Source organism: Diospyros lotus, chromosome 10, assembly GCF_014633365.1.
Source record: "Diospyros lotus cultivar Yz01 chromosome 10, ASM1463336v1, whole genome shotgun sequence".
NCBI classification, from domain to species: domain Eukaryota; kingdom Viridiplantae; phylum Streptophyta; class Magnoliopsida; order Ericales; family Ebenaceae; genus Diospyros; species Diospyros lotus.
Genome location: NC_068347.1, coordinates 31869220 through 31893923, shown reverse-complemented (window position 1 = coordinate 31893923; position 24704 = coordinate 31869220). Strand labels below are relative to the sequence as shown.

General features: G+C 35.3%; 3 protein-coding genes across 3 annotated transcripts; all 3 read right to left on the bottom strand.

Moving 5' to 3' along the window:
- Positions 1-161: 161 nt before the first annotated feature.
- On the bottom strand, positions 162-12219 carry LOC127811548 (casein kinase 1-like protein 10). Its single transcript, XM_052351504.1, has 14 exons — positions 11323-12219; positions 11171-11211; positions 10088-10157; positions 9833-9981; positions 9652-9747; positions 7482-7552; positions 4327-4388; positions 4139-4202; positions 3964-4048; positions 3696-3822; positions 3525-3598; positions 3374-3437; positions 941-1101; positions 162-819 (listed from the first exon to the last, which is right to left on the bottom strand). The coding sequence occupies exons 1-14, from the start codon at positions 11396-11398 to the stop codon at positions 541-543; spliced, it is 1419 nt and encodes a 472-aa protein (XP_052207464.1). The 5' UTR covers positions 11399-12219; the 3' UTR covers positions 162-540.
- A 1331-nt stretch (positions 12220-13550) lies between these two features.
- Positions 13551-17617, bottom strand: LOC127810820 (uncharacterized protein At4g14342). Its single transcript, XM_052350377.1, has 4 exons — positions 17486-17617; positions 16614-16699; positions 16395-16518; positions 13551-13834 (listed from the first exon to the last, which is right to left on the bottom strand). Exons 1-4 carry the CDS (start codon positions 17489-17491, stop codon positions 13787-13789), a joined length of 264 nt encoding a protein of 87 aa, XP_052206337.1. The 5' UTR covers positions 17492-17617; the 3' UTR covers positions 13551-13786.
- A 1161-nt stretch (positions 17618-18778) lies between these two features.
- LOC127811735 (probable methyltransferase PMT3) lies at positions 18779-24704 on the bottom strand. Its single transcript, XM_052351889.1, has 8 exons — positions 24538-24704; positions 22924-23377; positions 22607-22771; positions 22336-22518; positions 21580-22174; positions 20198-20310; positions 19857-20077; positions 18779-19462 (listed from the first exon to the last, which is right to left on the bottom strand). The coding sequence occupies exons 2-8, from the start codon at positions 23191-23193 to the stop codon at positions 19141-19143; spliced, it is 1869 nt and encodes a 622-aa protein (XP_052207849.1). The 5' UTR covers positions 23194-23377; positions 24538-24704; the 3' UTR covers positions 18779-19140.

The following is a 24704-nucleotide window of genomic DNA, read 5'->3' as shown; positions in this document are numbered from 1 at the left end:
CACCCACCAGTCACCAAATTCTACACCGAACAAATCATTTGCTGCCGAACCCTAATCTAATCCGCCCTTTGTTGGTGGTTTGAATATTTTAAATTAAATTAATTCATATACAAACAAGGCCACCGGCTTCATTGCGAAACGCAAAGCGCAATAGCAAGATGTACGACACCGAAGGGGAAACAGTTATATAAGTTTTTGAAGCATTGTTCGTCTGTCATGATACAAGACAGTAATTATTATTATGACTACAAATGCCTTGAAAAAATAAAAACATCTGCTAAACTAGAGACAAACGCTCTCTTTACCATTTTGTCGAGCTTTAGACGAGATAACAATAACAGCCAGAACCAGTGATGAGAAATAACTTTCGGATGTGTCCTCAGAAGAAAATGTCAACTTCAAGCTTAAGCTGTAAATGGGATATTCTTTGCAGGAGAAACTGTAACTTGGCACCAGAGCTGTATTCAGATAGCAACCCTATAGCATCTAATTGAGCCCTTAAAAAAAAAAAAGATTTATTCTGAGTCGCTGAGCCCGTCTTCATTTCCTCTTCCCGGTGCCAATCGTCAGCAGCTCAAAGCTTCGGAGAGCATCATCCCTGCTGCCTCTTGTGGCTGCAGCACGGGTGAAGGTTGATGATTTGGACTCAAAACCAGGTTGGACCCTTTGGGTAGTCGACAGACGACCACTGCCAGTACCCAACCGGCTTGGCCGATTCTCACTGGCTCCAGCAGAAGAGCTTGGTCGGCTGCTTGACATGACAACCCTTTTTGAAGCACTGCCACTTCTAGAAATGCGACCTCTTTCAGTGTCAGCTTGCTGCAAGTCAAAAGTAAACAGCAACCGAGAATAAGAACTTTCACCAGATTTAACATCAAGTTTCAACCAGATCTAGGTATAAAAGCTTCTAAATACAGAAATGTCATTACTTTCAACTCACCACATCCTTTGATGATGGTACATTCTCTGAAGATCTATGTCTGGACTGATCACTGTGCCTAGAATGTTCAGCCCGTAAATTTCCAGCAGTAGCTGCAGTACCATTCCTTCTAGCAAATACCTCAACTGCACCTGATAGTCTATCTCGAGTCCCTTGCCTCACTACATGATACGTATGGTAGCAAAACATCAAGAATCTAGTTATTTTCTTCTCACCAAATACAGAAACATACTGCAGAAATGTTGTAGGACAAGAAAATGTAATCTTCTATGCCACTCTACTCCCCCAAAGATACATGGAAATCATCAAAATACTCAACTCCAGATTAATTTCACAACCCCAATCGAAGGGTTAGTCTCAGGAAGATTGATCTCAAGGTTTCCAAGGCTCTGGAGAACATGTTCAAACTCACCATTCGTGAGTACTCGGATAGGGAAGGGTAAACAGGTTCTGAATATGCACCAACTTATGAAAACAAAAAAGGTGATTGGATACTTTGGAGATTTTCCTTGGAAGTCTCTCTCTCCCCTTCTCTTCTCTTCTCTGTGTAAAGGGCTAAGTCTAGATTCTGAAGGGTACCTGTGAAATCAGGGCTTAGCCCCTCATCACACCCATTAATAACTTAGCCTCGATGGGACTAAGTCGATGTTAACCTTTCTCACTGTACCCAAATGATATCCATGAGACTGAGAGTACCCTCCTAAGCCTCTCTCTATTCAGGATCTTTTATATCAACACTTTATTAAGTTTCATTGGTCAAACCTGCTTACTGCTTCATAATGTCTGGAATTACTATCATAATACCACCATATGGCATAAGAATGGTCCAGATTCTCAGTACCAGTGCTAGCTTACTACTTATAGGTGGCAATGCCAAGATGCTAGAGCCCTTTCTCCGCTTCTGTAGTTCTTTCCATGCTCACCTCTATTCAGGTTCCCTCATCTGATTTCATACAGGAAACTTTGGAATGAACCAGCTACCAATTTTGACTCATAATATTTGATGCTTTAAGTTTCTATACCAATTGATTATGGGTGCATCTTGATTGATTCAACTAATTATCTCATAGAAATATAACACCTAACTCATAACAACAATATACCAAGCTTTTATCCCACTATGTGGGGTAGGCTACATAAATTCTAGCTTTCAGTTCATTTCTACCTATGGCCTTGTCTTTCTGTAAATGCACATTATCAATAATATTTATGTGCAATTTCTGTTTTTCACTTTACTTTTGATAAAACAAAAATATGACAAAATGGAAAGTACTGCTTTAGGGGGTGTACCCTGTCCAGAGGAATCCCAACTTGGCAAAGCTAAGTGCGAAAGATTATTACATCTATTGAAGCATAGAGAACACCCAAAAAACTGGCTGAAGATTTGACAGAAAAGGATCACTGCTCTCTCAACCCCAAATAGTGTAAACAAAAATGGATGCATCAAAAAAGGTAACAAGATTCTTTAAACCCTTAAAAGACTTGCATTTTCCCAAATCAACCACAACAAAGTGAAACCATTTATAAAATCCAAGGGAGCAAAGTTCATCACTGCTACCCATATCATCCACTAAACTACAACGGAGAAAATGAGATTTCCAAACATAGTGAGCTACCATACAGTGGAAAAAAAAGATTGATATTCTCCTCACCCCTTTCTAAATATAGCATCAATCCATCACTACCTGTATTTTTTACTTAGTTGTCTGCTGAGAGAAATAGCCCCAAGAGAGTCCGAACAAGTAAAGAAAGCCGCTTAAGGGGGCCACTTGCTTTCTGAGGGAAGTCTAGACTCCCTCTTCTGGCAAAAAGGCCCATAAAACGAGCAAATAGAAAGAACCTCATTCCTTGCTGGACGCTAAACCACAGGCCCTTGACTACTACTGCAACCAACCAATCTTATCTTGTCATGCCCCCTTTCATAATTATTCGTTCGATGGAAAACTACATTAATTCATGACTATTTTCAGTTCTTGTTGCATTTTTTTATCAACCTGAGTCTACAAAAAGGATCTAACATTTCAAGATGTCCGTGTGGACTAAAACATAGGTAAACTGTATGATTATAACATGGGAGTAAATTGTCATGATGGGGATAGATAGATAGATAATTTTTTTAACTCTAGTTCCAAAATTATGTGTGATTGGTGCATTTTATTGCAAATAATAAGGTAAGCCATTTATGCATAGAACATGGGATTTCTTAATATGATGTAAGAAAGAAAAAAGAAAAAAACTATTACTTGTCCATGCCTGGCCCAGGCAACTCCCAACTAGTCATAACAAAAAGAGCAAAGCTTAACTTGAAAAGAGCAAATTAGCACTCGGATTAAGACCTCAAAATTACATCTAAATATCATTAATCAAATTGATCCATACAGACAACATTGTTAGTCAGCTACTCACTTTACTGCATCCTGAGAAAAGAAATACCTGGAGTCTTTTCAGCTCTTTCAGCAGATGGTCCAGGGTTCAAGGCAGGTTTTCCAACAGGTTGCTGAAGAAGGACAAGAAAATAAAGTAGGGAAACTTGACAGAGAAAAGTCTAAGATAATTATCACAAATAATTCCAAGAAATACTAACTCTTGGTCTGGAACTGGAACCAATTTGAGGATACTTCAAAACAGTCCAGTCAAATACATAGTCAAACTGATAACCTGCACAAATTGCATTGACAAGATAGATATAGCAGACTAAGAAACCCGTCTTGATTGGAGTTGGCATCAGCTTCAGTGATGATATTAAAAAATTTACCTTCTCGAATAAACAGATCACGGAAAAGCCTCTTCAGGTAGGAATAATCTGGTTTGTCCTCAAAACGCAATGACCGACAATAGTGGAGGTATGATATGAATTCTGATGGATAAGATTTGCAAAGCACCTAAGAATAACCATTAGCATTTCATTTAGATAACCTAATTTATAATGTTATTAAAAATTCATAATTCAGGAGAGCTACAGGTAGGACACCAGATAAGAATCAGAACCTAGTGATCATCCTGTTATGAGAATATGATTATACCTCTATTGGAGTAAGCATCTTTTTCTCACTAATTTTGTCATATTTCTGCCTTTTAGTGCCAGCTTTCAAACCCTGCCAAGGAAGGCTAAGGCAGAAATCATATGAATGAGTCCGGGTGTAAAGATGATAGGAAAAAATATACAGGTAAAATGAAAAGCTGCATCATATGTTCCACCTTCCCCGCAAAAAGTACATAAGAACATAACCAAGAGACTCCAGATCATCCCTTCTGCTTTGCTCTGCAGTAGTAATACAAAATTACAGTAAGGAAAAACTTAAAGTTTAAAAAAATATGAGCATGCAAAAGTATGGGAAAGGTCAAATTTGTGCTCAATTACTGCAACATGAATTAGCCTCACTCACCAACTCCAAGGTGAGTGTTAATGCTTGCATAACGAGCTGTGCCAGTAAGATTTTTGTTTTCTCTGCAAGAAAATATTTGCAAGTATTCATGCAAATTTCCAAAAGCAAAATACTGATAAAATAGAAAGGTTACATTTACAATCATGCAAACAAATTCATGAAATAGTCAGAATAATGTAAATAAAGACAAGGATAAACATGATGCCAAGGGCTTACAGACATTTATAGGAAGGATTTTTATCAGCTTTCATATCCTGATAGTAACTAACCAAACTGGGAACACAAAAACAAAGCAATGTTTACATTTTTTTTTCTTTTGATAGGCATTGACAGTGAATTTGGTTGTGAAGGAGGAAACAACCAAAAACAAAGAGGAAACAAAATCAAATGAGAATCTTCATGTCAGATGAACTTTTCCTGTTCTGAATGTAACTTAACAATGACATATGGGTGTTAAGAGTGTCACTACTGGGTGTCCTAACTCCTTTATCTGTTTACATAACCAAATCCTTCATGTTTCAGCCAACAAAATACTGTTCTAAAAAGATTCAGATCCCAGTATCCAGTCCTTCCAAGTTCCAATGGTAAATTTTCATTCTGCTGCATTCTATCAAAGCCCATAACATGTGAATTTATTTGGTTCATATGAATTAAGATTGCTTGGCTGCTGTGCGCTGCCTATTTGGTATTCCTACTTTTTGCAGACTTTTTCCTTACCCTCTGAACTCTATAATTCACAAAATTCATCCCTGTTCCAAAATTAGTATTTGCCATAGTGAGGTTATAAGTTACTGCAAAATCTAAGATAGCAGCATCTATGCGATTTCTATCTCAAAATTCATATAATCTAGGGATGCAACCCATAAAAGTGAACTGGAGATACTGTTCTACAAGTGGAAAAGGCTTCCTGAATCCACAAGCATATAACATAAAGTTCAATAAGTCAAATTTATATTAATCTCCAACGGTTTTGAATAGAGATTAGAGATTTATAAGAAAAATAAAAAAAATTACAATGCAGAATTTTTCCTCAATAGCTTGGTAGAGAATAGCAGAAATTTTGAAAATTGCCAAAAAGGGGGAAAAATCTCATCTAAGACCATATATAGTCTTTAAAAGTCACAAGAAGTCCAAGGGAAAAAATCAGGTTCAAATTGTATTTGTTTAAAGCAAAAATTCTACTATTAAGAATTATCAAAAGTAAAAACCATCAATTTTCAAAGACCCACATAAGCATGCTCAGTAATGGCAAACATAATCAGTTTTGGACCTAATGAATGATGTGTCCTCAGTGTTTAAAAAGCGTGCTTTAAGGGCAGCATGCTTAGGGCTTTCTGTGTGTGAAGCTTAGCAACTTTAACATATGAATGGTTGGATTTGTTCAAATTTTGCAATGATGTGGCTGCTTGAATGGACAAAATCATATATGCATTTAAACAAAAAATAAAAAAAGAAGACTTGACTATATTCACTGAACAAAAAATATTGAAGGAAACATGTAAAATTAGGTGTAAATTAAAGATTCCTAATATATTCTTGATTGTTGTAAATTAGGGATTGCTAATATATTCTTGATTGTTGTAAATTAGGGATTGATGATTCATTCTTGATTGCTGTAAATTATGGATTGTTGATTGATTGTAAATTAGGGATGATTTTTTCCCCTTATTCTTTTTTTATGATTGTATGAACTTGTAAACGGTAAATTAGGGATTGATTGTTGTAAGTTATGGATTGGTGATTGATTCTTGATTGCTGTAAATTATGAATTGTTGATTGATTGTAAATTAGGGATGTTTTTTTTCCTTATGCCTTTTTTATGATTGTATGAACTTGTAAACGGTTTACATTTGTGACCCTCATTCTTATTTAGTTTTTTTTTAATGCTTGCTATCTCAATAGTTTATATTTTTTATGCTTATAAAAGTCTATACTTCTTTATTTCATTTATGTGTGCTTCCAGAGGCCTTCTACACTTAAGCGTGCTTAGCACCTTTGAAAAGGCTGGGTGTCCTAACTCCTAACCCACCATTGGTAACAGGGGAAGCAGCTTAGAGAGGCTAAGATAGGCTGTTTAATCACCCAAAGAAAAAACAAAAGGAAAATAAATTCCTATCTTCCTCTTCTCCCAGTCCCTCCCCCCCTCTCCCCCAACAACAACAAAAAAAAAGAATAAATAAATAAAGGATTTTGATCAAAAGATATTTTACGTTTTTTTGGTTATCCAAACATTGAAAAAGATAAGTAAAATATTTTTACATTCCAAATGGAGTTTTAGGGAAAAAAAATGAGATAAAAACAAGTATGACCGATTGATAAAAACAAGTCTGACCGATTGATAACCACACTTCCAATCACAACAGAGCACTTCGGTTCAAATAAGGTTCACCATAGACAAATAAAATAAAAACCATACATCATCTATATAGATAGGAAGGAGACCCAAGACTTTCCACAATTGTCAGAATCACCATCAAGAAATCCACAACTACTGTAAAGTTAGTCAGCAGAAGCAACATCACCTTCCCATTCTTCTTGAATAAACAGCACCAATTGACCATAGTATGTCACTTTTTTAAACAAGTTCCATGGTTGAAACTCTCACATCACTAACTTAAATTCTCCAGCTTCCTCAGTGCTCAACTAGAACAGGTAAGGAAATCTACCACCTGTTCCTAGAAAGTTCTGAACAAGGATCTAACCATATAAATTGACAATCATTAGAAGGAATCCAGGACTCCCAAATTCCTTGCACTGTGTACATCACCTTAGGAAAGTCAATATACTTGCAACCTCCCAAAAACCTTGTGTTTGCCACTTGGATGTATGTCGCCAATACTGTGCTAAAACAGCACATGTTCTCAATATATGCATACTTCTCAAAAAGAAATCACAATTAATTCATATATGCATATATACACATTTTTTTGACTGATAAAAATCCATAAGAAACCCAGTTACTCTGTCTAAAAATAAAATTGACAGTAAAATATGGCAAGCTGATGTGAAAATAAAGTCAAGCTGTACATGAGAATCAAGTCAGAACCTAAGAATAAGATGGTTAAATGAACAAAAAAAAACTGTAATATCAGTTCTCTAAACATAAGGAAAGTCTTACAGCCAAAAAAATGCATAAGGAAGGTCACTTCAGCTACCTGTAAGGTATGTGCTTGTGCGTTTGAAGATCTCTAAACTTTTTTCCAAGTCCATAATCAATGATGTACACCTGTATTTTGACCAGGAGAACCAAAAACCATAAAAAAGAAAGGAAGTTTAGGACCTAAAGGTGTTTTAAGTAGACAAAGAAAAAAAATTCAGATATATGAAAACCCTTATTTCCATCAAATTCCAAGCTTCCAAAGACAATGGGATTTCAAAGAACTTGTAAGAATGACTACAAATCAGACTATCACACCATTCTGACATTTACAGCTTTTATACAGCCATAGTAGAAGCTACTATTTTTTTACAGTACCAAGCCATTCAAAAAAATAGTAATTTTGTACAAGTACATGAAATGGTACTTCTAGTGCAACCAAAGTTCATATATTGTGAATCCACCTCCTCATTGGGGCTCAGGTGGACCTAAGTCATTTGAGTTGAGAGGTAAAAAATATGTTTCTGAAGTATGCACCACCCTTAACGAACAGAAGATATACCAACTAGGTTTGGAAGGAAGTGAAGATGACTTTTAAGATTTGTTGGCACCTTTTTAGATTGTAAACAATGTCTGATCTTGTTAATGGGCTGTAGGGCTCTCTTGAAAGTTCAATAGGAACTATAATGGTCCAAATTTGGAAGGGTAGAGGATAGGAGCCAAGGCAGTAGAGAGAGAGAGAGAGAGAGAGCAGAAAAGGGAATTTCAAGATTGCCCACTGTGGTAGAAGGCATAGAATGATCTCTCTAGATATGTAGAGGAGAGGCCCCTATTTATAGATGGTCTAACCTTCGAGGCTGAGCTTGTTCATGGACTATAGGACAAGCAGTCATTCTCCTTGCATACATAGTTACATGTCCCCTCCCTCCCCCAAGGGGTTCCAGCAAAGTTCTTAGGTCATCATAAGTTCCAAACCTTCTTGTTTGGAGTGGTTATACTAAGTGTACCTGGCTGTCATAGCAAACAGCCTTAAGGCAACTAAAATTCACAGCAGGCAACATTCACCGCAAGTGGCTTATAATGAGCAAGACTCGTGATGAGTGAGCCTCATGGTGAGCAGCCACCATACAAGCAATACTATGGTAGAGAGTGATCATGGTGATTGTTAACTTTGCCTTAAATTCATACATCAGGCCGAATTATTGACCCAATCCATTTTTTACCAGAACTAGAGCACCCAATAATTGCTATATGTATTATTATTTTCTCTTGTGAACCTAATAATCAGATAGAGCTTGAGAGATTAAGTGCACTAGGAACTGGAATTGTGAGATTTTTTCCCATTGTGCCAAAGAATCAGCCCATATTATTTATTGGCCACCTATAAAACAGAGACACCTCCTAGGAGTTGCTGTACCTGTGTCGCCAGTGTGTTGTACACTCTGACACATATTGGACATGCCCACATGGCAAGTCCGACACTTTCTTAAAATTTTTTAAAAGGATATGGGAGGTCCACACATGTCCCCTACGAGGACACTTCAACAACTAAAAAGTGAGGGTTTTCTTTTTTACTCTTTAGTTTTACAACTTGGTAATTGTATCATCCTATTATTTTTCCATGTTTTGATTGCATTACTGTTTAGTTTACATTCCCTTCACACTTCTATTCTCTATCTCTTTAAACATCGACTGTGTCGTGTCCTTTTTTAAAAAATGTCACATCCTTGTGTACGTGCTTCATAGTTGGCCACTCTTTTTTAATCAATATCCCCACTTTAGTTAGAGTAAACAATTATCTTTAGGACGGTCAACACAACAAAATTAACCAATGTACAATACACCCTGTGCTTTGCATTGCACACAAGTATCATGTCATAAATTCCAAACATATATGTGTATATATATAGATACAGATATATATATACAAAGATTATACGATGACAAGCATACATTGCATTGAAGCATATGCATGAACATGTACAAGCCACGTGCCATAAGCATTAAAATCTGAGACTATATTAAAGATGCAGAAAACAGGAAGTTACACATTAAAACTATTAAGTAGAACTCAAATTAAGAACCTTAAAAGCCATTAACTGCAAAACTAACAAACAAAAACAGGACATCCCAGCATATTTTCGCTCTTAAAGTTCAATGTTGCAGGGCAATACTTTATAACAGAACTAGAAATTCATAAAAGTACACCATGCACAAAAGACATATACCTGATTTGCTTTGCGCCCTAAACCCATGAGAAAATTGTCAGGCTTTATATCACGGTGAAGAAAACCTCTTGAATGCATATATTCAACTCTATTGATCTATGTAAAACATCAGGGAAAAAAACGTATAAATAAAGCTGCTAAGTTACTAAGCAAACATTTAAAAAGGTTCAAGTATACTTACTAACTGATCTGCAAGCATTAAAACGGTTTTCAAAGTAAACTTCCGATTACAATAGTTGAACAAGTCTTCCAGGCTTGGCCCAAGAAGGTCAATAACCATTGCGTTGTATTCTCCTTCAACTCCAAACCATTTGAGGTGGGGAATACCAGCTTCACTCAATAAATGACAAACACATAGGTACAATTACTTTGAATCAATACAGTAAGAATCACAACAATTGTAAAAGAGGAAAAGAAATCAGAAGAGAAAACTCACTTCCACCCTGAAGAAGCATGTACAGTTTTGATTCATAATGAAGCTGAGGGTGTTTAGTCTTTACTGATTCCTGAAGTAAAGAAATTATATAAGGTCCCACTACAGGTGAAGTATCAGAATAGAATAGCAGGTTCCAAGGAAAAAAATTTCCCCAATTTTGAGCACAAGAAAGCAGTTCAAATTAATAACCTATAGAAAGTATTGTGTACATGGAGGAAAAGAAAAAGAAAAACCTTTACGTTGTTCATCCATAGATTTCCCCAGAAAAAAAAAAACAAAAACTAAGTTAATTACCCAAATTCACAAGTCAAGCTTGCTATTAACTGAAATTGGCACCAAACAATAAATGAATCATAATGGGGATGTACAGTTAACAATGTTATGGGGACAAAACAAATTGTCATCAACCAGTTTTGTATTTCATTTTGTCTTGATAAGCACAAACAGCTTAGTAAAAGATTTCAACTCATATATTGAAATCTAAAACAAGCCATTACTTTATTTTCACTAGCTCTGATAGCAGAAGTTAAATATGAAGCACCTAAACTCCTTTGGAAAATCCCCATTTACTTTGAGCAATATCAATTTGCAAGAAAGCAACTCCGGTATGTCAGTTATGCTTCTTAACTTCTTCCAACTAAGAAGCTGATATCCTCTGTTTGAAACTTTGGTGGTATTAACCCAGATATAAGGAAAACTGAAAACAAGCTAAGGCAGAGGATCTGTAAGACAAAAAACATTTATGGCACTCAATTAAACAGATGCGAACAAGATAGGAAGGGAATAATCTCTAGTAACTGACAAAAATGAGAAACGATAATCAATTAATGAACTGGTAGGTCATAATGCAAATAGCTTCACCAAAATGTGAAATTATTCTACAAGACCTCATAACTAACAAAATCGTCAACCACACATCTAGCAAAAACAACACCTTATAAAAATTCACTATCCATGTCCAATGCAGATTAAATGATCAATGTAACAATATCACAAACAATTTCTCCAAACCAATTTACTTGGCCACTAAATACAAAGCATCCAACACCAGTCAGCAGTCTCCACGCCAGAGCATATACATACCAGTTTCACAGCCACTTCCTCTCCAGTTTGTACATTTACTCCTGAAATGAGAAAAGAACCAAAAAAGGAAAAAAGACATTCACGTATCATTACAAGTAAGAAATTTCAGGATGACATTTTGAAAGCCACTGAGAATACAAATTCGTGTGTACCCAAAAACAGCTCGCCAAAGGATCCGCCCCCAATCTTCCGCCCAAGCTTGAACTTCCCACCAATCACATGATCCATTTTGATCAGCACTTTCTTTCAAGTTTTATCCTTATCTTCCTTTTTGAACCCCGGCTAAAATTACTAACTTTACAGATCCCAATTTACTCGGCCTTCCTTATGACGCATGATTTGATTCCCAATCCTTTTCTGCACCCAAATCAAGAACACCTTCTTCGGAACTCAATCGATCAATCTCTTCTTCTCGTCGAACTGCAATCCAGTTCACTATCCCAGACCAAAAACGAAACAAATAATTGCTCAATTAGTTGCCCAACACTAAAACCTCCAGACAACACCCAGATCCACCAAAACCAACCTTCGAAAAAAGAAAAAAAAAAGAAAGGAAATCCCTAACCCTACGGCATAAACAAAATATTGTCCGCCTCTACAGTCTTGACCAAAAGAAACCCCAACAAATCAATGAATCAAAAGAAACCCTAGAATATACATTATCGGACCCGAAATCTGCAACTGTAATGCAGAAAATAGAAGCCCTAGTCAGCTATACATTAGTCAGAAAAGTAGGTGAGGAAAATATTTAAATATATATTTGCAAACAAATGTAGAGAGAGAGAGAGAGAGAGAGAGAGAGATGGGGATTCTAAGGAAACAAAATGCCGGGGATTTGGACTGTGAACAAACGAAACCAAAAGATCGAAATTCGCGGGCAAGCTTTGGACAATGGATATTCCAGAGGGATCTGTAGAGAGAGAGGGGGGGGGGGGGGGGGGGGGGGAATTTTGTTCGAAGAACCACCGGAAAGGTAAGGAACGAACCAGTTCGATTGAGAGAGAGAGAGAGAGGAGAGAGAGAGAGAGACGGACAGGAAATCATGAAATGAGTTATGAACTTAAAAGTTCTAATAAAGACCTTTAAACAGCGCATATTTTATTAGAAGCGTTAATTACATCCCCACCCTCTTAATTATGACCCTTAACTTTTAATCACACTTATGATTTAACAAAAATACTGCTTCCTATGCAAAAATTCTACAAATATTAGTTATAGATAAAAAAAAAGAAGAAGTTGTTAAATTATGAAAGGATCGTGATATTATGACACCTAAAATACTATTCACACACTAATAAATATATATATAAAATGACTCTACACTCTACTTTAAGACCCTAAATAAATACATATTATGAATTTAGTGTATAAAGTAAAGAGATAAATAAATATAAAAACACACGAATACAATTTTTAAAAGGTAAAGGGTATTTTGTGTCATTTTATGTATACTTGGGGTAGCGGGGTGCTAATAATATTTTTAGGTATGTTAAATATTGTTTTATTTCTAATTTTTCATATTTTAAGATTTTGAACTATTAGTTAAGAAATATTTTCTTATGAAAAAAAGCTAAATAGAATTGAAAAAAATGATGACATAATAATATACATAAATCACTAATATTTGTGAAGAATATTTATTCAAGGATAATTTCATTATTAACAACTATTATTAATAAAAGCGAACATTCTAATAATTTAGTATCTAAATGTTAAAATTGAATATATTAAAATTGTATAAAAAAATTTAAATTGAATCAAACTAATTAAATAGATATTCAAATTGAAGAAATTAAAAATGAAAAAAATTGAACCGACCCAAAAATTAAAAAAACCCAAAACTTATGGTAATACTAGAATTTTGTTTGTATGAAAATAATAAATTGGTCATTTGCCAAAAAATAAAAAAAGGTTATAAAATATATTTAAAATAATTACACCAAGCACCCCCTCATAAAAAGAAAATAACAGGCTAATCCTTATCCTATGATATTAGCCTGGCCCATCATAATAAAATGTAAAGATACCAAATAAAAAAGTGTCAATATAAACACAAAAGCTGTCATTTATTTAAATATTTGGAAAAGAAGAGTCGGCCTACAAAAATGAAGTCCCAACTTTATGCATCTGGATAAGTCAACTACGGTCGATCACAACCAAATGAAGAAGACGCGTTCTTCTTTTTCTTAATTAATTAATAAAAATAACCTTTATTCTTTATAGATTACTGTGGGCTGCGCCCAACAATTACTTACAAACCTTATCTCATGAGATTATTTGGTCATAAGACTCAAAAGGAATGAATCAAAGACCAACTAAAAAATTAAACACGTTAAGAGTCAAGCATAAAGAGGCAAAGACTTACAGAACAAAACAACCCAATCCAAAGTAACAAATACATCATTAATTCTGGGGAGAAGTAGGTCAACTGGATACAAACAGATAATATGGATTTCAATTCTTCCAAGTAGCTTATGATGTATGGTAGCTTAGTTGGTACTTTTAAATTCATTGGAGATCCATCACATTGTCAAGAATCCAAACTATTACAGAGAATTCTAAGGCCTGTGTCAGTGCACAGAATTTGGAAGGCTCCTCCTTGGGGGACTGCAGCTCTTACTCGTCTTCTCTCTCAGGGGGAGGACCGCAGGGCAAAAGCATTTTCTGCACAAGAATATAAGAGAAAAACCCTGAGATCTTAAGTGAGCAAAGAAAAAGAACACCGTGATATCTTCACGACTTTATAATCACCATCTTCGTCCATATCACAGTGCTTCACCGAATTTAAATCTAAGCTGTCCCGACATATGTTTGCGGAGATGACATATTTACAACTTCTTGATGTATTTGTTTGTAAGTTTCCTCTCTACGATATCCTTTGCAGGCTTGCCCGTATGCACGTGGACTGGCTTGCAAAGAGTATGAGAAATTTGTTCATGAGAAATTTGTTCAGAAACAAAGTTCACTCCGTAGAGAGGCAAACAGTTACCCAATGGTACACCTCAAGAATAACAGATTAAGGTTAGAATGTTGAACTCATTCCAAATGTACACGCCGTCTAGCCCATAACCTAAAAGCCATACTTAGCCCACAAGGTGGAAGGTGATAGTGCGCAAAACAAGTAAAATGCAATGCTTCCCCAGCACCAAAATTGGAGTATGTCATTTGTACATTTGGAGCAAGATATCTCAGAAAACAAAAATTGCTTCAATCTCTAATCTACATTTATAGCGTTTTAAATGGCTTGACATAATCCAGAAAAAAAGTCATAAATTTTTTCACTTGCAGCATTTTGACTTCAAATAGCAAATCTAAGGCTCAATCTGTAATCACGTTTTTTCCCTATTGAATTCCATAATCAAATTATTGAATTGTTGCAATTACATCACAGGACAGGTTTATTTTGTATGTGCAGAACCTATCATAATTTATAGTCATATATACCAGAAGATGTCTATATTACTGTGTAGCATTAACTGCACCAAGGCAGTATGGCATATAACACATCTAAATCCCAAAACCCACTGAAGGTGAGAATTCTGAATAAAATTTAAGTTCACATGCTTGGTTTTGACATGAAAGGTTCCTCCAAACAACAATTTTCATGCACCATTGGAAGGTAACCCATTACTCTCATCCCAATAGGGATTCAAGAAAAGTGTCTGCATTTTCTTCAGACGCACACTTTGTGTTCTTAACCAACAACTTGCATAAAAAAAATATAGGTCGCTATCAGCTGCATCTGCATTATGGTATTGATATCTTGACAACACCCCATTTAACATGATTCACTAACCACCATTTACAGTTTTTACTCTTCCATCTCCTCTTTTCCTTTCTAAGAAACTTTTTCACTTCTCTGCAAAATAACTCTCTCTCTGTTAACTTCTCACACATGTCTAATCACATGCAGAATGCCAGCACAACCATGAAAATTCATTGATTTCTTTGTCACAAGTCCATTCACAGTTCCTAATTCATCCAAATTCAAAGGAAAAGAAAAACAAAGGACAAGCAATTACATTTTTGTATGGGCAGACAGAACATATTAAGCAAAAAGAAGCAACAGTGATCATTTCTTATTTTCCATAAGCAAGGATAGTTAAGATGAATATATATTTCACATAACCTAGACCATGAATTATCAATTTGGGATAGTATTCATGTAAAATGTGCCACCAAGTTCAATTGAAATACGAGAACAAGAAAAAGCAAAAAGTTATGGAAAATCAAGAGAGCATTCCATGTGCTCAAATGAGATACATCTGCAAAATATGTAAAAAGAAAATCGAAGATACAAACATTTGATTAAGAGAAGACAGTTATTTTCACCTAATCTCTGCAATCCATTATGCAATAGGGGAACCCAATCAAGGGAAGAAAATATATCTAGCAAATAATAAATCTGGAATCATTACATAACCAGTTCTTGGTCAATAATAATAAATGAAATTGTATTTTCAATTTTTCATAAAATTTTGCGCTCGCACACAATGATATTTTGAAGTAAAACAACTGGGTCCTCGATTAAATAGTCACTTCGATGAAACAGATTTTTAAACAGAGTTAAAACTCTAATAATAACAGGCTTGAGAGCACATGTATGAGCAATAGAACTGGGGCGAACCTAATAACACATTTGGAAGTAAAGACGGAAGAACAGAAAAGAAGCCAGAAGACCAGTTGGCAGCAACAAGTTCTGCTTTCTTATTTTCAAAATTGAAATTAATCCCCTCCCTAACTTCTTCAAATACAAACTAGTCAAATCATTAATTGGTGAGATATTTGGCATTTCAAATAAGTTTCTTGGCTTTCTATTTCTCTTTCCATTAAGAAAACTCAAGAGTAAAAGAGATGATTTCTCCTCTCCTTTTTATTCTGGACAAATCAAATTAATCCCCAAAAAAGACAAATAAATTATCAAATCCATAACCATTTTGCATACAAAATCAAGAATATTGACCGTCAACCAACTCACAGGACCTATAGAGTCTTCACAAAGCTTGAAAAGATTTAAAGGTAGAAGCATGATATTGCAATTTGAAATGCAAACAACTATGATACAACTTGAAGCTTATATCAAGCCAAAAAAGGGGAAAAAATACTTGGAAGTTTATGAAAAAAAAAAAACCATGTCATTTCAAGCAACAAATATGATTAAAAATTCACTAGGCAACGGCAACAATGCAGATGATCACATATATAAATAATAACATTACTGCACCTGCATAAAGTTGTAGCGTTCCCTTCCAATTGACTCACTTTCTGCAATGGCAAAATAAGCCAGTATGGGGTAGTGCCCAACATATGAAGCATAGCTGTCCCGTTGGATATTCACTGCCCATTCACTGGACAACATAAGAATAAGGGTAAGATCAATGCGAAGATAAAAAATTGGGAAAAAAATGTTCTCATAACATTTCTAAGCAATTGGAGAACTTACAATCTATTCAAGTCTGCATGCCCAGTTCCAACATATTTAGCTTGCAGATGCTCAAGCTGGGAATTGATATTAAACCGATCACTGGCCTGCACAATAGAGATATCAATAACTATTAATACGAGAGGCAAATGTAAAACCAGAGCCATGTTATACCAGAAGAAAGTCCAACTAAGATATAATTGCTAAGCACAAACGTAACCATCTGAACACTGTCAAACATTGAACCACAACAACCATCAGTTCACCATTTTCTTTCTTTATTCTTAATACTTTTTCATTTAAAGTTTCCAGCCCTATCAACAACTTCAATCAAATGTTTTAAAAAAAACACTCGTCCATTTCCCCCCTTTGGTCCCAAAGAGAATCCAAAGGAAGCAACTGAAAACCATTGAAACCCATAATTTTACCACTGTTATCGTCCAGAAAAGGCAAACTACCTGTACTCAACCGAACCGAACGACACCAATAATTCCGGAAGGCTAGCATATTAGCAAACCATTATATTTCAGAATCCAAAATACATCAGGCTCAGCAAGATTTTTCATCGTCGTTCTCGCCAGCCAAACGAAAGGTTTAGGGTTTTTGGCCCAAAACATGCAGCTAAACTACCCCAAAACAAAACAAGTAAAACCAAATTAAGGGCTTAAGAACTATCATACGAAGATCAAGCCGATAAAAAAATTTGGGGGAACTGTATGCCTTTCGAGCTTTTTAGGGTTTTCGGATTCGATTATTCAGACAACGGGCTTCAAAGTGCTGAAAGTTAAAAGTTACAAAAAGGCATCGAACCATTCGCAAATACATATAGAGAGAGAGAGAGAGAGAGAGAGAGACAAAGAGATGCATATATGGACGCCATATATCAGATTTACCTGCATTGTCGCCTTCAAGAACACAAATCTGATACAGCAAACGAGCGAGGCAGATAAAATGCAAAAGACAGAGAAGACGGGGAAAGAGTGAGATATTATATAGAATTTGGGCTTTCCTAATAATTACAAAACAAACCTTCTTGCATAATAATCTTATATTAAATGCTATATTAATAGACAATTATAGAGTGATTTGTTAATTGTTATAGTTATGTATACATTAATATTTTTTCATATTTATTAGTAGTAGAAAAAGAAAAAATTATGATATTATCGTCAATATATAATAATAAATTTATATTTATAGAAGAGTACTTGTTTTTTGTCTTTAATTTTTAAAAAATTTGTAAAATAAAATATAGTAAGGAGGGTGAGCTGTCTCTAGCACGACTCTTTTAATGTTTAAATTAAATTTAATTTAATAGATAGAAGAATATTTATATATTTTAAAATTATTTATTTTAAATTTTTAAATAAAAATTTTAAAGGTAAGTTAAACGCATTATTAACGATCTATGATTTGGATAGTATTCTCTCAACTTCACCGAATTGAGAAAGATTGAATAAAACGAAAATAAACAAAAACTTGTATCTATCTGTCTCATGTCTTTTGATAATATATTAATTTTATTTATTTTTTAATAAATTTTCCCACTGCTATAATTCTTTCTAGTTAAGCCTTTTGCTATTATAATTTACATAAAATTCCATCGTTTTCCTTCCAGGAATACTTCAAATCTGTTATAAACTAATGACAATTTGCCAAATGGCAGTGGCGTGACTGGCGTGTGCTTTGCTTATCAGCTAGGAGTGAACGTGTGTTTCAAATGGATGCATCTCAACACTGAATTTTATATGCAGAACAATCGAAACTCTACTCTTTAGCTTCACAAGACCAAACTTATATTTATCTATTATATTTTTTTTTATTTTAATTATATTTTTAAATTTATTTTTTAATCAATTTAACTCTTTATATTTTAATATTTTTTTCGTGTACTAAATTAAACTTTTTATAATTTTAATTATATCTTTAAATTTATATTTTTAAATTAATTTAAATCCTATATTTTAACATATAGAATATAACAAATATTTTATTATATTATTTTATTTATTTTTTATACATAAAAATATATAAATTAAATTAATTCAAAAATATAAGTTTAAGAATTAAATTAATTTAAAAATTAAAATTAAAAATATAGTTAAAATAACAAAAATTTTAAATGATCACGGAAAAAAAACAAGAACAAAAATATGAATAGCAAAGTAATGGCATGGCATGGCAAGGCAAGGCAAAGCAGCAATCCGTTTATAAATAAATTAATTTGTCTTACACATTCAGCCGCATATATTCTATGTATTACATATTATTTGTAACAGGCTGAAGTAGCTCCCAAAAATAAGCCAAATGGAAAATTAAGTGGGTCAAAATAAGAAATGAAGAATAGCCTACAGAGGAGCAGGTAGTCTATGGGGGTAAACTACATAAACTTTTAAGGAAAAAAAAGTACAAAGAAGTGAAGAACATTAAGCATGTTTCACTGGTACAAAATGAAATGAATTACCCTGTTGTTCTCAAAGCATGCTTGGTAAGCCCTGAGACCAGTTGATGCCGAATACGAGGCTTTCTTTTTTTTTTTTCTCTCCTCTTATTCGGACTCCTTGATGCTCTCGCTTGTCAGCCACAGTTTCTTTTTGATCACCAGGACGAATTCATCACCATCCTGATCCGAATCTGAGGAGGGATCAGCTGTTGCCACCACTTCCCAATGCAATGCCGGTAAGTACTTCTTTACAAATTGTGCAACGGGTTGTTTATCCCGGATGATGATGAAACCTGTAGGCCTGAGCATGCGATCCATCTCAAGCAGCAGATCCTCGCCACTGCAGCCTTTCTTCTCAATGTCGGAAAACACAGTCCAAGCATGAAGCAGATCATAAGTCCGAGGATATGTTGAGAAGGCTTCACACCTATGGACAAAGGATCAAGTAAATCCTATATTACAATTTGACCACATTCAAACTTCAGAAATAAAAAGGAAGAAGTACCGTACCAATTTCTGGTGAATATATCTAAAAAAAGTAACTAAAAAAACTCTCTTGAACTAAAGAGTGTCTTGTAAGTTAGACGATTCAAGTTAGAAACAATTATCTCGAAGTCCATGAATCAGAAATACATAAGGTTGTCATTTATTGTGCTTAGCTAGGATTAATTATTTATTTCAGAATGTGAGTCTACTAACGAGCAATATTCAAAGTCCATAAAGTAAACTATAACAGCAGGTAAAAATACGATATGACAGAAGAATATTGTGTTGGGATTTGTAATAAACATGTCCAAATTTCTCAGCAGATGATCTCATACCAGTTATGAATTGTGCCAATGAGGCCTCTATCATATACTATCTTGAGTGTGTTCGGTCCATCTTCAGGGACAACATTCATTACCCACACATCCTTATCCTTTAAAGCAGCTCCAAATGACCCCAGATTTGCCTTCATGTCCATCAAATTTCTGAGAGACTCTGACGATATCTTTGGACTCAAGAGATTCCAGTAATTCTCAACCCTCTGCCGCCAGAGTTCCTGCATTAAACCAGAAATACCTAAGCTGAAATTTAAGTATTTTTCTTCTCCATTCTATGTGCATGTGACAAGGAATGATTACTGAATTGAACGAACAATTGAAAGTATGCCTCAAATTACCGTATCCTTCTCAAACATTTCATTTGAATAGCCAAAATCAGCAAGACGGGGAGGAGGTGTAGTTAATCGAGCTGGCCAAGGAGCCAGTCCACTTCCCCCGGTTTTGTGGTCATCTGACAAAGAGAATCAAAATATTAGTCGAATGATTTCAAACTCCAAAACATTATGTTGTCCTAAATTGATCATATCATTTTCTTCTTGTTCTTTCTTTTCAGATAGGTGTGAGTTTCTTTTTTGGCTGAAGTGGATATGTATTTTGTTGATGAGATCATAAAAGCACCTCATCCAAAAGTATTTCTGTTCCAAAGTAAATCTATGAATCCCCACCTAGTGGGACTAAGGCATGACATGATGTCGTTTTTGTTGTTTTTAAGTAAATCTATGGGTCCTAGAAAACTTATACAGCTAGAAGGTGGCAGTGCAACCCAGGTTAGCTAAGTGCAACTCTGCTAGAAATACATGGCTTACAGATGAAAAGCTTGTGTCCAAAGAGATGGCAAAAAACTTGTGTGCTGGGACCTTCTGATTCATCTCTCTACCGTGTTGAAGCTCCCTCAGATTTTATTTTCCCTCATTTAATCAACCAAACTCTCTTACTCAGTTTTCATGTGATTAATGTGGCCAATAAGAGTTTATCAAATGTTCATCGATACAATGTCAGATCCAACAGACATTATCAAATAAATATTATCAAGTTGCCATCTTTGAGTTTGAAAGTTGAGGCCAATAACACTGCTAAGGGTAAAAAATGTCACCTCCCATACCTTAAGGAAAAATGGGGCAGTAACCAAACAAACTACTCTAAAGGCAGTAACCAACAATGTAATATCACTGTGGCCGAAAATTACGGCATGAATGCCAATCCATCTTGTAAGGCTGGGAGAGGAAGGTACATATTCAAACAGGAAATGAAAGAAAAAAATATATATGCAAGGAGATAGCAAAGGAAGAACCCACCACTTACAACTCAATCTCATGAAGTAGATTATTATATATAGCTAAGGTGGGTAAAGAAGGGGAGATGTTGTGTAAGATGAAGATCTACTACTAATCTCTAGTATTAAGCATACAAACAGTTGATTGCTACAACTAGAGTAGAATTTTTAGTCAAGATATTCTCCATTGCATTTTATCAATTTGGTGTTGCTTTTAGAAAAAATCACCTTTAGATAATCACCACGTTGACTAACTAAATTCCTATAAATAAAGTGACATTTCAGTTTTCTTTTTAAAGTACCATGGAACAGCTGAGATTATATGTTTCTTTCTAGAATAAGATTTTTACCAACCAAAAAGACATCTGAACACTTTTTCCAAAACAATATCCATCATGAGCCAAAAAAAAAAAAAGACCATGCACAACGAAATAGAAAAACACTTACGCTCGGAGTAAGGTGTGATGCATGCCTCCATTTGCACACCCCAAACTGCATCTGGATCAGAATCAGAACGGCAAAGAGGAGGTTGAGTGCCAGGTTCTCTTTCCATGTAACAGTCGTTTGTTAGTGGTTTGACCCAAACGACAGTTTGGTTCCTTTTGGCAGCTATTTTCCAACACATGCGTTCAACAAGTGCACTCATCTCTTTCCATATTCGGAGATCCTCTTCATCCTGAGCATATGCTTCAGGAGATGAGTAAGCAAAAAAGCCTCCTGGTCTGAGCAATCTATCTAATTCAAGAAGAAGAATCCCATCCCTTTGGAGCCAATCAATTCTACAACGAGAACAGTGAGCAAATTCGAAGGATCTGCTTGGATAAGGAAGCCTCTTTGTTCCCAGAACCCCAAGATATGCAGGAATTCCTCTCTCTAGGGCAAACTGGATCTGATTTTGATGCACATCATTAGGTGCCAAGGACATGGTAATGATATTAGACGAAAGAAGATAACCTCCAAAACTTGCCACACCACATCCAACATCAAAGACAGTTCTTAACCTTCCCTCATTGTTTAAGTTATTGTTTGAAAAGTTGAGCATCTGTCGATCAAAATCACTCGGATTGTTACAATTCAGAAGAGCTTGAATAAGCAGAGCAATCATCATAGAGTAATAATTCCAGGAATAGTTTCAAAGGGATTTCAGATCACAGGATTCACATTTGATGGTTAATTTTTCATAGTAAGGGCCAGGAATCTTACATTTGCAATTGAAGCAATGTACTTATCAGCACCATAGTGAAAATGTGTGCCTCCCCCAGGAAATACTATCTTCTCACCTTTCTCAACCATCCAGTTCTGGTCAGATTTCTCATGTGCAAGGTGAGTATGAGGTATATTTGCTTTCCACACTTCATCTCGGCTTTTGGGCCATTTAATTGGGACCTGTTATAGTAAAGTAATAGAAAGCATATTATGAATTTTACTAAACAAAAGAAATGAAGGTTTCGACACCACTTCACGCATATCTCACCTTGTATCCTGGTGGGGGAGGAATTAAGCAATTGAATCGCCTTTCAGCTGGAGGACAATGTCTTTCATAGTGCTCCATCAAAGAAAGATCCAACTTCAACCTCATTTGATATATGAAATTCCGGTCTAGGCATGGAATGAGTTCTGAATGTCGATCATCACATACCTTTGATATCATAAGCAATTACATCAATGATTATTGCCAAAACATAGAAAAACATGGGATGAAAAGAAAAGGAAAATTATCTCTCTTTTTTTTTTTTTTCTTAAGGTGGGATGGTTCTTTCTTATTTCTGCTTAGCTTTCAAGAAAACTTACCGGAAAGCTCTTTGGAACAATACCATCTTCTCCATCATCTAGGCCAAACTTGGTTGCAGATTCATCTTGCTTGCCACCAAGATCAGCATCTTCATCTCCACCCAAATAAGATGAACCTAGTTTCCTCAATGACCGACTACCATACTCTAGTGCTGACTCACCACGGCTTTGACCGCCAAAATATACATATAGAAAAACAAGAAAGAAAGCACCAACACATACAGAAATGATCAAGCGCTTCTTTTGCCCTCCATCCGATCTTCCCCTCATTTTTTTTATAGTCCTGATATTATTCAAATAAAACTGTTGCCCAAAATTCCAATTCTTATTTCAAAACAAGGATTTCATAACCAAAGTGAATCCTTTCACTAAGCTGTTTCATGCCAGATTAACTGCCAAATACATATACTTTGTTCCTCTTCTGCAGTTCTATTGTCACATACAATAACAAATCCTGTTAAGAAAAAAAAAATCAATATTTTAGAACAGTAACAGAGCAAACTGTCAAACAGAACCAAGAACATGTCAGCATAATTCACAAAGTCATCAGGCAATACTAGGAAAGTGGTTGCAATAGTACTTAGAACCCACAAGAAATGACTGTAACCATTTCACCAAGAATTTAAACCCTTCAAATGCAACACTAATTGTTAAGTACAACAAGAACATATGAAGCTTTTTTATCCCACTATGTGAGGCTGGCTACACAAATTCTGGATCACTAGTTATTTCTTTATATGGTCTTATCTTTTGTGAGACTCTTGTAACTCATACCATACCTAAGTGTCTCCCACCAAGTTTTTTTAGGTCTTTCTCTACCTCTTTTGCTAGACACTGGTTCCAAAACTAATTGTTGTGAATTACTAATTAGAAGAACAACTTCTTCCAGATCTGACTAAGAATAACCATAAATCTGCAATAAAATAAACCACACGATATATACACCAGTGTCAGCGGAAATCGAGCAACTTGTGCACCCAATCCAAAACCACAAAGTGGACAGAAGCACAAACAATTGGACAAACTTGATCACTAACATAAGAAAAAAAAAATCAGTTAACAATCAAGCCATACAAGAATTTCACTAGATAAATCACTCTGTATCCCTCCGGTCGCAGTTAACAATAATCCAACTATCAAATCAATTACCAAGTGAAAGTGAGGATTCGAGATCCATTTTGCTGCAAAACAAATATAGGCGAACAATTTGAAACAATAGCAAGAAAGCCAAGGCTGAGTCCCGACAAGACTAAACAAAGTTGGTAGGCTTTACTTGGAGCCGAAAAGTTTAAATTCCCCAGACAGAATTAAAACAAGGCAAGATCGAAGTTTCCTGGTTTTCCAGACATCCAACGAAACGGCCCACTCAAAATCTAAAACCTAATCCAGAAAACGCTTTCACATGCAATCTTTTCCCCTGCCGAAGATAGATCTACAAAAACCAAGCGACCAAGACTCGCTACTTGCATTAGCATTAATCACAAGCTCATAAAATCCAACGAATCACCACACAGAGACAAGCAGTTCAGATCAATGAGCATCAAATCCAAAGAACCGGTCCCAAATTTAGTCAGATCCAACGACGGAAACGAAAGGAGAAGCCAAGAAACTCACCTGCGTCGAGCCTATCGAACGGATCTGAGCTTGAACCTCGGGAATGGATTAGAAATGGAGAGAGCAAAGTGTACGCAGGTGAAGACCCAAGATTTGCATGGAGAGAGAGAGAGAGAGTCCTTTCCTATTAATGGAAGTGAGTGTATACATACAGCTATAGATATAGA

What these genes read in the sequence shown, in the direction of transcription:
- LOC127811548 (XM_052351504.1), bottom strand. Translation starts at nt 11,398, where the DNA reads ATGGATCATGTGATTGGTGGGAAGTTCAAGCTTGGGCGGAAGATTGGG. An exon ending in CTTTGGCGAGCTGTTTTTGG is followed by an intron (nt 11,212 to 11,322) that starts GTACACACGAAT and finishes TTCTCATTTCAG; the next exon opens with GAGTAAATGTACAAACTGGA. An exon ending in ATGTACTTTTTGCGGGGAAG is followed by an intron (nt 4,049 to 4,138) that starts GTGGAACATATG and finishes TTTCTGCCTTAG; the next exon opens with CCTTCCTTGGCAGGGTTTGA.
- LOC127810820 (XM_052350377.1), bottom strand. An exon ending in CATGCAGACTTGAATAGATT is followed by an intron (nt 16,519 to 16,613) that starts GTAAGTTCTCCA and finishes TATGTTGTCCAG; the next exon opens with TGAATGGGCAGTGAATATCC. An exon ending in AACGCTACAACTTTATGCAG is followed by an intron (nt 13,835 to 16,394) that starts GTGCAGTAATGT and finishes ATTCTTGTGCAG; the next exon opens with AAAATGCTTTTGCCCTGCGG.
- LOC127811735 (XM_052351889.1), bottom strand. Translation starts at nt 23,193, where the DNA reads ATGAGGGGAAGATCGGATGGAGGGCAAAAGAAGCGCTTGATCATTTCT. An exon ending in CTCCCCCACCAGGATACAAG is followed by an intron (nt 22,519 to 22,606) that starts GTGAGATATGCG and finishes TTACTATAACAG; the next exon opens with GTCCCAATTAAATGGCCCAA. An exon ending in CATCACACCTTACTCCGAGC is followed by an intron (nt 20,311 to 21,579) that starts GTAAGTGTTTTT and finishes TCTCTTTGTCAG; the next exon opens with ATGACCACAAAACCGGGGGA.